This window comes from Callospermophilus lateralis, chromosome 7, assembly GCF_048772815.1.
Source record: "Callospermophilus lateralis isolate mCalLat2 chromosome 7, mCalLat2.hap1, whole genome shotgun sequence".
Taxonomy (NCBI): domain Eukaryota; kingdom Metazoa; phylum Chordata; class Mammalia; order Rodentia; family Sciuridae; genus Callospermophilus; species Callospermophilus lateralis.
In genome coordinates this window covers 2,131,171-2,146,003 of record NC_135311.1, presented here as the reverse complement: position 1 = coordinate 2,146,003, position 14,833 = coordinate 2,131,171, and the positions used below count along the sequence as shown (strand labels likewise).

Genomic DNA, 14,833 nt, shown 5'->3' with positions numbered 1-14,833 from the left:
CCCTCAACCACTGAGCCACACCCCAGCCCTATTTTCTATTTTTTTTAGAGGCAGGGTCTCACTGAGTTGCTTAGCGCCTCACCATTGCTGAGGCTGGCTTTGAACTCCTTCTGTCTCCGCCTCCTGAGCTGCTGGGATGACAGCCTGCCCCTGGCAGGAGCATTCTGTTTCCGAGGTGGCTGTAAGTTCACTTCTCCTCTGGCATATAAAGCAGTCCACCAGCCCTCTCCCTGCCTCCCGCTTACACCTCTGTAGGAGTTCACATTAGGGACGGAGGTTAGGACTCTGGGCTAGAGAAGCTGTTCCATTGTGTTGCTTTGTGCCTAAGGAAAGGAACCCTGAGAGCCAGACCACACACTTTTATCCCAGGGACTTGGAGGCTAAGGCAGGAGGATTGCAAGTTCAAGGCCAGCCTGGCCAATTTAGCAAGACCTTAACTCAAAACAAAATACAATAGGAAGGGCTGCAGATGTAGTTCAGTGGTCGAGTGCTTGCTTGAGGTCCTGGGTTCCAGTTGGAATGCGCTTACGCACAGAGTATTAGGAGGAAGGGGACGTTTGCTGTCATGGTTTTAATATTTGTAGGAAGGAAAAGGGAAAATGAAGTTGAGTCTAGTATTCTGAAAGAAAGGGGTGATTTCCGGGCTAGCCCAAGCCAGCTGGAAGCTAAGAGGAAGAGGAGTGCAGAGCTGAAGGTCATGACTCAGAATCAGAGTTCCTGCGCCTGCTTTTCTGTGAGTTACGGTTCCTCATATTAAGTCCTTAGGAAAATTCCCTGTGTCCATCCTTGTTGAATGCTATCAGCCTCTATGCTATGGTCAGTTAGGAGGCGGTGGGAGTCTGTGATCGTCCAACTGCTCCCCAACCTTAACACACTTCTCCCCACACTTCTCCAAGATCCTATTTTTAAACTGGTCCTGCTAATTTTTGCGTTCTCCCCATTCTTGCTTCCAAACCCCAGGGTTGCAGTGGGGTTGGGTAAGGCCTGTAGGCGACTTCCAGGCTCCACCTCTCATTTCCTGAGTGGAGCTGGGCTGCACTAATTGACCTCGAGGGTCTCAGCTGTGCTAAGTTGGGTGTTTGTTAGATCTCGTTAGGCTTGTAATTAGTGCAGGGAATCTAGGTCAGAGGCAGCCACTGGAGTGATGTTCTCCTGGGGCATGAATAAAAGTGGGGAATAGCAAACAGGTTCCTCATTCTGTGGGTGGGATGAACCGGGGACAGTGGAACTCGTGATACACACAGACAAAGATCATGTGCAGAAATGCACTTAAACTCTGTGTGTGTGTGTGTGTGTCTGAGAGAGAGAGAGAGTGTGTGTGTGTGTTCGCTCCTGCTTTTACTCGGGTTTCCTTCCAACCTCTCCATATATGGTGTGGCTCTAGAGCAGGCTGGGGATTGGCTGCTGTTGGGAGACCGGGAGGTAGAAGGATAGCAGAAAAAGAAAGAACCAAGCTTAGGGCGGGAGTGAGAGGGCTGTGTGTGTGTGTGTGTTGGGGGAGGGTGTGGAGCCCAGTTTGAGGGCTGTAGAGTGGGGCTGGTCTGCTTGCCTGTGAGGTGCAGACAGGGGAGAGGTTCTCTGGGGCTGGTTTCTGGGGAGAAGGAGGTAAATTTGCTGTTGGCTCCGGGGTTGGGATAGTGGGTGAGGAGGGAGGCAAGAGCTATTTCCCTGGGGTTGGAGTCGAAGCCTAGCATGGCGTTTGTGAGGGTTGGAGCAGGGGTTGGAGAAACATGTGCCTTTTTCCTTTCTTTCTCCTTTTCTTCTCACCCTAGACGACCTACAGCTAGGTGGTGGAAACTGCATGCAGATGGCCTCATCAGCGTGCCGGCCGACTCTCAGACACTCTTCCTAACGGAGGAAGGTCAGGCCTGGGCTTGTATCCACTCCCCCAACCTCTCCACAGTTTAAGGCAGAGGCCGGGAGGACAGAGGAAGATGCTCTTTACCCGTCTGTATCTATCACTGTGTCTCGACTCTGCTCCCTGGGGCCACCCAAAGGTGTTCCCCTTTCCAGTTGATTTGGCTAAGAAAAAGCCTACAGCAAAGTTGTTGGGGGAGAGGAAGGGAGGAAACTCCAGACGTCCTGGGAAATGCCCTCTGGCAGCTGAGTAATAGGGAAGCTGCCCCAGGTAGCCACGGAGCCTCTCTTGACTCAATCCACCCATTTACTGCATAACACAGTTATTTGGAGGAAATAAGAGAAATGTTGTTGCAGGAAAATGGTTTGGAGTGAAGGAGGGAGGGAAGAGAGGTGCTAGGAGGAGGGGAAATCAGAGGAATGCTTCCTGAGCCTGTCAGGGTGCCTGAGCTCACACACACAGTGGACATTAACAAAATTGTCTTTATTTGCTGGTGTGGGGGTTGAACCCAGGGTCTTCCACAGGGTAGGCCAATGAACCAACTGAGCCAAACCCCAGACCAGAAATCTTGCTAGTAGCCCACCACAAAGGCACTCTGTGATTCTCTAGTGGGAAGCCTGGCTTTGTGCTAAGTTCTGAAGTCCTTGAAGCCTGGGGATAGTGTGCCCCCCCGCCCCCCCCCGCTTTGCAGCGGGCACACTCTTTCCTTTGAAGAGGTAAGAGGTATGGGCACAGCGTGTGGCCTGATCAAGTGTGTGGACTAAAACGAAGTGATAATGAGTTAGCTCACTGACTCTCAACCTGGGTCTAGCCACGGGGACTTCCTGTCCATTGCCCACTGGGCCCCACGGATAATAGCAGGCATAGCAGCCACTTACTGACGGACATGCATTTCCCTCCATCCATTGTCCTCACCCAGTTAACAGTTCTGCGGTTTGCAGATGAGAAAACTGACACTCGGAAAGCTTGAGTCTTGCCCAGGACCTCATAACTAAAGAGAGACAGAGAACTTGAATCCAGATCCGTCTGGTTTCATGTCCCCAATTTTGTGATGTGGATATTTTGACACTTGCTGGAGAACTGGAAGCTGCCAATTCTGGGGACTGAAAACCCCAGGACCCAGTGCCCAGGTCTCCTCTCTGACCTCCGTCCTTTGCTCTTCCTCACCTGCCATTCCCTCTCCAGGTCTCCCTTCATTTCCCGGTTCCCCTGGGAACCACAGATGATTGGCATGTTGGGACACACTATGTTATTCTTGCTTTTGTCTTTTTTCTCATTATGTGGGAGTGACAAGGAGGAGAGAAAGGAAAAATGCTGGTAAAATAAAATTAATACAAAAATGGAGACTCATAAAGAGAAAATAAAAATTTAACTCAGACTTTCACTCTCTGTGGCCCTGGGTGACGCTGATGACCAGGTTTAGAATTTTGGAGAGTGAAGTCTGTTGGGAGGACAGGAAACCTGAGGAACTAGGTTCCCTCATCTCATCCCCCAGAAGATGCTGGTCATGACAGTAAGTGCACTTTCCCTGAATCCAGCAAAATACTTTTTCCTCCATGAAGAGACTAGATAACTATAGGCCGCGTCTACAGAAAACTTTCAGGACAGTGAGTGGTGGGGGCCTATTTCCTCTCTCCTTCCTAACACCCAACAGGCTCGTGGCTAGTATCTATATGCAGGTTGTCCCTATCTCCCCTCCCTTTTCCCCCAGTGAAGCTCTAGGGCTTGGCTCTTGGTTGTGAGAAGAGACCTAGGGACAACGATCAAGAAACGTCCTCACAAGGGACCTATGTGTTTTTAATCCCTTATTCACTTGATTCAGATGCTCTCTGACCCCTTCTTTCCCCAAATCACTCATATCTTGCCTTCACAACTTTCTTCTCAGCACTGTTACTAACAGATCTTAGAAACGCTGGAGAGCTGGATGTGGTGGTACATGCCTGTGACCTCAGTGACTCAGGAGGCTAGGGCAGGAAGATTGCAAGTTTGAGGCTAGCCTTGGCAACTTGGAAAGACCCCGACCCAGAATAAAAAAATAAAATAGGGGCTGGGGGTGTACCTCAGTAGTACAGCACTCCTGGCTCAGGCCCTAGTACTGTAAAAGCCAACAAAAAATTTCAGTGAGAAGCAGCAAACAAAATGAGTTGTGTGGGATGGACCACAGAGAAGCCTGTGAGGCAGTCAGGCACAATGGTGGTGGGAGCAGCCTGAGGAAGGACAGGAAGAGGCAACAGGAAACCCTCACTTGGCAGAAAGAGGAAGCCAGGCCCAGGTTTGGTTCTTCCCCTTTTCCGACCCAGCCTGCATTGCAAATCAGTTTCATTCTTCCATGGGGTCAGCTGTCCCCGTTCCCCTATGTTAGTCACCCCCTAGTCAAATGACCAAACCAGTCCCACCATCCAAAGGCGTATCTTTGACTCCATGCCTGGAAGGGCTTGGGAGATGGAGAAAGCACCTCCTAGCAGCTCAGTCTCGCTTCACGACACTGGGGTTGGACTCGGGTCCTCAGGCACCAGAGGCAGGTGCTCCACCTCTGAGCTACAGCCCCAGCCCCACACAGTTCAATCTCAACCAGAGACTGACTACTGTGGGTGAGGAGCCAGTGTTGGGCAGGGAGACTGAAATCCCACAGATCCTCCTCAGGGCTGGGGTGCATTTCACTTCTCCTATGGCATGGACAGGTGGCACTATCCTCCACATTCCTGGAACTGAAGTTGGGCAGCTGAAATTTCACCCTCAGATAGAACCTGGGATGGGACATCCGAGAAACCCCTCTTCCGCAGCTCCCTCTGAACTCAGAAGGCCGTGCCTGTGCTCCACAACTCCCCACCGCTGGGGGGTGGGAGGGGTGTGTAAAAGGAGCAGACTGTGTCCTTCTCTGTGCAGGGAAAGCTCCTTATTACTGTTACAGGGGCCAAGTAGGAGCGGGAGTTGAGTAAGGAAAGTGGGTAGGGGGACAAAGGCTTAGGGGGTCAGGCACCAGCAAGAGCAGTGAGTTCAATGGTGTTTTTTTTTTTTTTTTTTTTTTTGACTGAGGTAAATAAAAAACTTTATCCTGCAACACTTGGAGATAAGAATCTATAAGCCCCCCACCAAGTTCCAGACCTCGTTCTGTCCTTCACATCAGGCTCTTCCGATATTGACTGTGCTGGGAGGTCTGTCTGGGGTGGGAGTCGGGGGTCTGCAGGTCCATCTGTCTGTACAGGTCCCTCAACTCGCTGACTTCCTGCAGCACTCTCTTTGCCTGGCTCCAGTTGGAGGACGCCTCTCCTAGCAGCCGCTCGGTCTCCAGCAGCAGCTGCTCAGACTCCGAGTCCGGTGGAGACTGTGGGGGGTCCTTGGCCTTGCGTTTGCCATCCCCCAGTCCCTGAACTTCTGCCAGCAGCTCCTGAGTCTTCTCGAGTTTCCTTGCTACCAGGTCCTGGATCCGGGACAGCTGGCCAGGGTGGGGTGGGCTGGGGGCTGGAGATGCCTCAGCCCGCAGCTGGAGGGTGCGGGCTGGGGCAGGGTCCCGCTGAGACAGGATTTCCTCCAGGGAGGCACAGCGGCCTTTCTCTGTGGGGGTCAACTTCTTGGGTGCCTGGGGGGTGTAGGTGGCCCCCTTGTCTGGCTTTTCCCAAGGTCGAGGGAGGCTGGTTGCCCGGTCTGAGGAAGACTGGATCCGGTCAGAGTCTGCTCTCCGCCGACTCCCTGCCAGCTGGGCCACAGACTTGTCCAGGTCCACCCGAAAGCTCTCAGCACAAGAGGCTGGCTCCTCAGGGGAGGGGTCTTCCTCTTGGATCAGGTCCAAGGTCAGCATCCCATCTGAGGTAGAGGTGGAAGCCTGGGGAGAAGGTGTGGGAATCAGGGCGGTAAACGTCACCAGTAGGGATTTCAGCAGTGACATCTGAAAGACAGACGCAAGCTGCTGCCATCCCCTTCTCCCGGTGCTTCTCTGGGAGACCTCTCCGCCCGAGGCTGAGCCCTTCTACTTAACTTGCCTTTTCTTAGTTCCTTTGACTGTGATTCGAACTTTTTATCTTTCTGCGACTTAATTTCTCCTGCTGGTTACCCAGATTCTCCCCTTAGCTACAAGCTTCCCGAGGGGTGTCTACTTCCTCTGTACTGGAGGCTCCAAGCACAGTACTGGGCTTGGCACCCGCGGGACGCTCCACTTGGCACAGTCCTTTTCTACCTGCGTCCTCTGAGCCACACCTCAGCCACCAGGCTACCTTCCAGCCAACCAACGGGGTCTGGATACATTCCCAAGGCAGGGCATGACTTTGCAACTCTCCTTCCTCAGCCCCCAAGTCACTGGGATTACCGGTGTGCACCACAGGCCCAGCCAAACCTTGTTCTTCGTTCCAGGATACAGTGATTTTTAAAAAGTGGTAAGGATATTCCACTGCCCCATTTTACAGATATGCAGTTCCAAGGAACCACATAGTTAACTGCAAAGTTATGTTCTGCCCGACTCCAAAGTCTACATTCCTGCTACTACTTCCTAGAAACTTGGAGCTCAGATCAATGAAAGAAACCATTGAGTGTATGGTACAAGGGTTTGCTGTGATCCTTCCTCCTCTGAATGCATGTAGTTCTTTTTTATTTTTTTGGGGGGGGGCATGCCAGGGATTGAACCCAGTGCCTTGTGCTTGCAAGGCAAGCACTCTACCAACTGAGCTATATCCCCAGCCCCCATGCAGATCTTAACATGGTCATTCATCAAGACAGCTACCCACCGCACACAAGTTTACGTCATCTTGTATTGGTATTCAGCTCCTCTATTTTTAATTTTCCTGGGTGGTATATCTCATTTCCCCCCCAAAGACAATAAAATTACTGAGAGCAGAGATGTCTTAGCTCTTGGTAGGTGAAAGGGGAGAATCTGGGAAACAAGTAGGAGAAATTAAGTCACAGAAAGATAAAACGTTCGAATCACCATCAAAGAAATTAAGAAATAGCAAGTTAAGTAGAAGGGCTCGCGTAGGGCGGAGAGGTCTCCCAGAGAAGGCACCGGGAGAAGGAAATGGCAGCAGCTTGTGTCTGTCTTTCAGGATGTTATTGCTGAATAAATATTTCTGATTCAGAGGAATCAGGAAGAATGCGGAGTATTGATCTTGTTATCAAGGTCTTCCTCAAATGCCTGTGGTGGTATACAGTTCTGTCTGAACAGACTGACCCCGAATTAGCCCTTCGATAATGTTTACTTCTTTAGGCTCACATACCACAGCCATGAGGTGTCCCCGAGTTGGGGGGCGGCGGGAGTGCTGGATTTTCGCTCTGTCTCGGGTGGGGTGGGCGAGATAGCTGTCCTCTTCAACAGTGACCTGAAGGGAAGTACTGTCATCCGTGTTCTTCAGACTGTTTGTCCCACCCAGCATCCCCCAAGGCCCGAGGGTGCTTGGACTGGGAAATACGCGCACCCCATAAACCACTTTTGAGCAATCACAGGCAAAGAGATTTACTGGATGTGAGGGGGTTCCCCAAGACCGGCTCATGCATCGTGATGTTGGGGAAGAGGAGTTGGCAGAACAGACTTGGAAGGTAAAGGAGAACAAGGATTTCAAAAGGGAGAGAAAAAAGAAGGGTTGGCGGAGGAGCAGGTGAGTAGGGCCCCGGATAATCATCCTTCTCCCTCCGAACCAGCATCCTTCTCCCCACAGTGAGCCCCTGACCTCATCCAAGACGCGGTTCTTGGCTCTGGTGATGGCGGAGTTGAGGGCGTTGATCCAGGACTCCTTTTCCTCTGGACTCACGGCCAGGAAGATCAGGTTGGGTGCCTGTGAGGGGAGAGTCTCGTTTCAGCCTGGGTGTTAGAGTCGGCGCCTCACCTCGACAGTGAAGAAACAGGAAATCATAATCTCATTCTCTGGAAGGAGAGAGATTCTGCTTCCAGAGTCATCCCTAACTCAAGGAAACCCAGCTTCTGCTCCTGCCAGTCACCACGGCTTGGACTCTGTTTCAGAAATGACTAAGGAGGAGTTAAGCAGGGTAGGTGGCACTGGAGAGAACGAGAGGAGGTTTGATGAAGGACAGATATTTGAGATCTTTATATGTCTGAGGAAGCAGATGGCGACAGAAATGGCTTCCCTGGTTTCCTTAGATAGGGGGAATTAGAGTCAGAACCCTAATCACCTTCCAGGGCACAGAGACCAGTGATTTCCTCCCAGGGGATGTGTGTGTGTAGTTGTGTGCCAGGGTTAGAGTAGGGGAGAGGAATGGGGGCTGCTGGGGCTGAACAGGTTAAAGGCCCGGAGAGAAGGAAAGGGCCACAATATTCTCTGGTTAAATAATAAAAGCCAGCAGGAGAGCAGCTCAGGACCCCAGAGCCAAGATGCTGAGATGGAGAATCTGAAGGAGGAGGTCTCCCTTCTGCCTCTCCCAGCCCCTCCGTGCCCTGGTGTCCAGGATGCGGAGGTACCTACTGTGTTGCCGGGTTGTTTGGAGTGCGCAAGAGTAAACTTGCTATGATTTTTCTTGCTCCTGCTCTTGGATTTCCGGAGCTCTTCACACTTCTCATAGTCACTCAGGTCAAAAACCTCTTGAATATTTTTCTCATCTTTTACCTGGGGGAGAAACCCAAGGGGGGGGTGAGGAGGATAAAAATACTTAGCCCCTCCCCCCAATAATCAGTGTAGCTAGGCCTTGGGGACCTGACCGTGCCTGAGGAGAGGGAAGGACAACGGGACAGGGCCACCCGACCCATGCCACACAGAGGCTCTACATCTCGGGGCTCCAGACGGGCAGCCTCCGAGTCCTACGTCCTCAGGCAGATTTCTCTTTAGACCATCAACCCTACTCTCTTCAGCTGAGCTACCGCTTCCAGAGCCTCTCTTCACCATGAATCCACTGAAGGACGCAGAAAAGGCTCAAGCCCTTAAAGGGACATGATGAGTGGACGGATCTGATCATTCCCAAGTAAGGAAGACCTGGTGGCCCTCAGCGGTTCAGAGGAGGGAGCTGTTTTTCCACCCCCAGCAAATTCTCAAAACAGCCCTAGTGTCAGGATGTCTGGAGGGAATGAAGGGCTGCCTCTGGCCTCTTAAGTTTACACGGTGACTTTCTTGTCCCCAACCTGCTCTCCTCTAACATATACTCCTATGAAGAGACTCATCCAGACTGGGCAGCCTGTCCACCCTCTTCTGCTCAGTTAGGAACACCTCGGGAATGAGTTGGCCATGTTTCCTAGGATGAAAAGTACAGACCACCAGTACTTGTTCTGATAAAATTAAGCAAACATGTTTAAAAAAACAAAAGTAGCCTCTATTCTTCCCTGGAAGACATATACCTCCCTGCCTGGAACTACTTCACAAAGGAGCCCCGCTTCCCAAATTCTGGCATGATGTTGTGGGACTACATGGTGGTGGAGTGGGTCTGTCCATCCTTCTAAATTGTCCTGGACCAGGGGGTGATGATGGTGAGGACAGATGGTCACACAGCTCCCTTCGTTTTGGCAAGGCTTGGCTCCTCCAGGGCTACCCCTTCCCAGCCATCCCTGGCTTTGGGCTGGAAGTGACCAGAAGCCTGAAGGATTATGGGTGGAGGTGAGACAAGGTGTTGCCAGGGTCACCCAAGAACAATTCCCAGAAACACAGGGCCAGGATGCAGGATGACGCATCATCCTCCCCTCCCTCCTCCCCAGAGTCAGACTATCAGCAGAAGCCAGAAACCTTGGAGAGGAAAGCGCTGGGTGTGTGTATGCAGCCAGGGGAAGAGAGTAGCTTGTTCTGTTTTCCTTAGGGAGAGGGAAGGGCAAGGAGTTCTGGCTGGGACACAAGCTGATAAGGAGCTCGGGGAACAGGAGACACTGACAGAGGTTGCCACTGTAGGGCAGGGGTAGGAGCCGAGCGAGGTTAGACAAGCAGTAGAACAAGTATATTCTAATGCCCAGAAAAGATGGACACTCCTGGGAGCCTTGTTCTCCACTGTATTCGGTTTTTTCCCCCAGCTAATTCTCAAGATCTCATTTATATTTATTCATCTTCCAAATTAACATTTCCTTTCCTCTGATTCTTCACCCATTGCCCATAAGAAGGAATTTTTCACGTTTGCTAAGAATTGTCTAGAACCTAACTTCCTCTACCATGAGGTTTCCTAAGATCCAGCTCAGAAGATGCCCCAGCCCTGAGAAAGAGCACCCTTTGAAAATGAGGAAAATGATCCACAACAAACACAGAAGGAATTCTATGGTGGAAGTAATCGTTGGAGACCCTGCCTTTTTAGGAGGAAAGAACAAAAAACGATTGCTGTAAACTCTGGGAAAAAGGGTTAGGAATTTTTTTTTTTTGTATTAAAACATAAATTACAAATATACTATGCTTTTGTTGTTGTTTAAATCTTGAATCTGTTGGTTCTGGAGCTTTTGGGAAGTGAACGGAATAAAACTTGGATTCCTGGGTCAATTTCACATTTAACTCAGGCCCACAGTAGAATGCAAACAGGCTCTCAAGAAAAGTAACATCAATATGCTGTTCCCTCTTTTGCTATACCCTGCCCCACAGGGGGTCAGTTGGCCTCAGGACTAATCAGATGCTCCTGACTCATAGGACACCATGCTGAGATCATTCCATCCTTTCCCTGGCTCTGTATCCCATTCTCCACACACCAGGCTCAACCATGTTCCTTCAACCCAAACTCTGCTGTTTGGACAAATAAACAAGAAAAAAATGACTTGTTTCTCCTACCCTTTCACTGTTCTCTAGTTCCCCCTTTGACGTGTAGGAAGTTCTCTCGATTGCTCACTAGAGTTTCCTGCTATTATCAAGTTCGGGAAAGACAGGAGAGACACTTTGACTCTTTCTCCCTCTTTTTAAACTGGAAAGCCAGAAAATTGTGGAAAAAACTTTCTGTAGGATTTGTGATTGGCAGAGGTGACCCTTAAAAATAAATCCTCCTGTGAAAGTCTTCCCTTACCTCCCCCCTAAGACTCTCCACCAGCAAGTTCCCAAGTTAAGAGTGAGTAGCTAGGTTCAGACACCCCGCAGAGGGGCCGCTTCTGCCCTGGCATGGCTTTGCCCTTCCCTAGCTGCCTCAGTAGATACTGTTTCCAGATGAGTACTTTCTCCTGGGCTGAACATGTGTCTGTTTCAATACCATAAAAGGATTTATTTACCTACATATAATCTACTGAACAAGAGTGCCTACTGCCAAAAGCAGAAGAGGTTAGACTCACAGAGGGCTTCCCGGCTAGCCTGGGGAGTACAGGACATAGTCACAGAATAGCAATTCCAGTTTTCCGGTATGATACCGTGGTATCCATCCCAAGCATTGGGGACAAAAGGGAGAAGAGCTTGGATTTAATGATCTGGATGCAGGTTCTGCCCAAATGTGGCCTATGTTTTCATGCTTAACTACACAGCTAAAACCATGCAGAGACATATAGGGATTCATGCTTCCATTTTTATCCCCTCTCATACAAATAGGGGTAGGCAGGAAGGGGGCAGGACATGAGTTAAATGCCCCCTCTTTTTAAACTGGAGTGGTGAGCTACACAAAGCATACCGGTTAGGAACAGTGACTTCTACAAACGTAACTATCTGGCACTCACAGATCCACTCCTGGAGTCAAAAGATAGCAGCCCTGGGTCTATGATTCAGGATGGCTGTGCTACTGATAACCCTAGTGCAGATAGGAAAGGAAGCCGGGTCAGGGTGGCGGGCCGGACAGGGGGAAGCTGAACATTGTGTCCCAGCAACAATAGCAAAGGGGGAAAATAGTCCACATTTTCGGAGGCCAGGACAGGTGGGAGGCACAGCAGGGGACGCTTAGAACTTAGGGGACGTGTTAGGAGGGGGCTATCGCTGCTGTATTTGCAAAGAAAAACACTTACACGAAGCAACTCAACTTCTAATTCCTACTCAGGTCTTCTCGCTAAGGGGTGACCTTTCTCTGCAGAACAGGACGCGGTACAGACTAATGCCACCACGGTTCTGCTTGGAGACCCCGTGGGCAGGGGGAAGCCGAGGGAGCAGGGCCAAGTTAGAGGTACAGGGCACCTACCTCCTTCTCAGAGATGAAGAGCTGGTCCCCTTTCAGCACCACGTAGCGGTTCTTCCAAATCTCCCTGAAAATCCCTTTCCCGCAGAATTTCCGGACCCAGCCGACCTTCTCTGGCGGGGTAGACTGATGATTCCCATCCTGAGGCCCCTGTCCGAGGGACAAGATAAGGACCAGACCATGAGGGGACCCCGGCTCGCTCGCTTCTAAGCCTGGAAGCCAAGGTCCGCTGCCCCCTTGGGCCAGGTCTTGGCTCCGAGCGACTCCCCCTCCCCAGAGACCCCGAGACTGCGGGAGGAGGGGGCGGCCTCCGCGGGCCCCGACCGCCGGCCTCGCGCCCCCCGGCCTCCGGGCAGCGCCGGGACTAGCGGCGTCTCCTTTTATTTCTCATTGTGCTCCCGGCCCCGCGGAGCAGAGCCAGCGGCGGCCGGGCGGGGAGGAGGAGGTGCGGGTCGGCGGAAACTCAGCCAAGTTCAGCCCCCGACGCCAGTCAACAGACAAAGCCCCGGCGCCCGGCGCCCCGGGCCGGCCGCGGGGACGGGCGCGGGCGCGGGCGCGGCCAGGCGGGCGGGGGGCTCGCGCAGGCCGCCCCGCCGGCCCAGCCCGCAGCCCCGACGCCGGTCGGCGCGCACTCACCCTCTTGGAGGAATTGTTCTTCTTCATCATCCCGAGGGCGCGGGCGCGGGCCGAGTGCGCCCCGCGAGGGGGTCGGGGCGGCTCGCAGGGGCGCCTGCCCAGCGGGAGGCTGGCGGCGAGGTCCCGGCGCCGCCGCTCCGCCCCCGCGCCCGCGCCCGCCCCCGGACTCTGCCTTTGTCGCTCCGGTTACACGGAAGGCCGGCCTCCCTCGCACTCGCACTCGCGCACGCCCGCGCCCGCCCCCCGGCGCCCCGCCGCCCGGCGCCCCCGCCGCCCACCCGCGCTGCCCGGCGCGCAGGGGCCGGCCCAGCCCGCGCCCCGCGGCTCCATCCGCGGCCGCTGACGTTGCGGGCTCCGAATGCCGGGAAGCGCGGGGCCGCCGCGAGTGCGCTCCCGCCTTTGTTTCTGGCTCGCGGAGGGCGAGGGAGCCGGCCGGGACCCCGCCGGGACCCCGCCCGACGCCCCGGCGAGGGGGGCGCCTCCAGCACAGCCGCCCGGCCGCCGGGGCTCCGTCGCGCGGGCCGAGGGGACCCCGGAGACGCACGGGCTGGGAGACGAGATGCCCCGCTCCACCGCCCTCCGAGCCCCAGACAAAAACAGGAGAGCCCCTCCCCGGGCCCAGAGTGACCGGGCAGGTCCGGGGTCGGGGAAAAGTTTCATGCCTCCAAGGGGCCGAGCTGGCCGCGGCACGAGGGGGCTGCGGAGCCGCGCGACTCCCCAGTGACAAAGCCTCGGGCCTCTGGGGCCGCGGAGTAGCCCCAAACTGGAGGCGGGTCTGTGAGCCCCGCTTCACAGAGAGACGCTGAGACTCGGAAGACGAGGATATCCAGACGCAGCGGCCCAGTGCTGGCCAGAGAGCCCTGTCCCCAAAGCCATGATCCGTTATGCCAGGGGACGTGGAATGTGAGCTCTGGGTGGGGCGCAGACTTCCTGGGGGCCCGTCCCCCTGCCCCGCTCTGTAACCCCTGTCTACACTGGAGTCCAGGCCAGGGAAGGGCCCAGGGCCCGGAGGATGCTCTGACGAGGGGAACCTCTGCTGACCCCTCTTGCCCGGGGCTGCCCCAGAGCGTGCAGGACACACCTTGGCAACTTCCCGTCTTTCAGCTCGTGTAGACGGGAGGGGGGTGGTCGGAAAGCCACGTTGACCACTGGCTTCAACACAGCTCAGTGGCCTTTATCAAGTCACTGCATTTCTTTAAGCCTCTGGTCCTCAACATATTAAATGGTGAGGGATGGACTGCCACTTCCATCAGCAGAAAGAGGAGTCTAGGAGATGACCCGGGAAAGTCCTTCGAAAATAGAAGTATTGTTCTCTGGGCTAATCCCGAGCTGACAGTGAGCTAATAAACACATTGCCTGGCATATGGGAGGCACACAATAACCACAAAATGAATTAAATATCCCTGGCACGGAAGAGTAGGAAAAAAGCAAAAATTCTTTTTCCGGAGATGTCTCAAGATAAAACGTTGGTTAAATTTGCGGATTGAGGGGCTGAGGATGTTTTTTTATTTTTCTGGTATCTGTCACATTTAAGGGGGATGCCATTTCTGTTCACAGACCCGCCTTTCCTCCTAACCCAGTAATACTCCTCTCAATAATAACCATCCTATCTCGTTCCTTTATTTTAGCCGGATACAGAACTTGATCCTTTAAAAATACTCATCATTTCATTAAATCTTTAGTGCCACCTTGTGAGGCATATAGAAAAGTATTAATATCCCCACTTGGGAAATGAGGAGATGGCATGGCAAATCTACTGACTTGCCCAAATTTACACGTTACTGGCTAAATGGATTTGATTTTGTGCACGCGCGTGTGCGCGCACACCCCCCCCCCCCCCCAAGAGAACACATTTCTCAAACCATCTTCTCCTTCCTCCTGTCTCTATTTCCCATCCAGTTTAAAAAGTGATGGAAAAAAGAATAAAAAATCCTGGCTACATAAGTAAGAGGAAGCAAAATGTACCAATATTAGGACAGTGGTGAAGAAATCAGCCTGCATGATTTTTTGAGGGCTTCTTAGCCAGGCAGATTGGAATGGTTTGGATTAGTAGTTTAAATAGGGGTTGGGGGTGTGGCTCAGTGGTAGAATGCTTGCCTAGCATGCACAAAGCCCCCGGTTTTATTCATCTCCAGCACTTGGAGGGAAAAAAAAAAGTAAAGTTCAAGTAGATTCTGGCTTATGAGAAAGAAAGAATCAATGACTTGCCCTATCTTCCTCCCTTCACAGTAACTCTTTAAGTCAACAAATACCTGAGTCCCTTCTAAAGGCAAGGTACAGGGCTTCTTGTCACTGCATCACATAGGAGCTACAGCTTTGTGAAACATCAGGCCGAGGGACCCATAAAAAGTAACCCTCCAAAGT

General features: G+C 52.8%; 1 protein-coding gene across 1 annotated transcript; it reads right to left on the bottom strand.

Annotated features, from left to right (window-relative positions):
* Positions 1 to 4,850: 4,850 nt before the first annotated feature.
* Plekho1 (pleckstrin homology domain containing O1) lies at positions 4,851 to 12,622 on the bottom strand. The gene is made up of 6 exons (XM_076861730.1): positions 12,470 to 12,622; positions 11,837 to 11,983; positions 8,263 to 8,403; positions 7,513 to 7,617; positions 7,063 to 7,164; positions 4,851 to 5,681 (listed from the first exon to the last, which is right to left on the bottom strand). The coding sequence occupies exons 1-6, from the start codon at positions 12,497 to 12,499 to the stop codon at positions 4,977 to 4,979; spliced, it is 1,230 nt and encodes a 409-aa protein (XP_076717845.1). The 5' UTR covers positions 12,500 to 12,622; the 3' UTR covers positions 4,851 to 4,976.
* Positions 12,623 to 14,833: the final 2,211 nt, after the last annotated feature.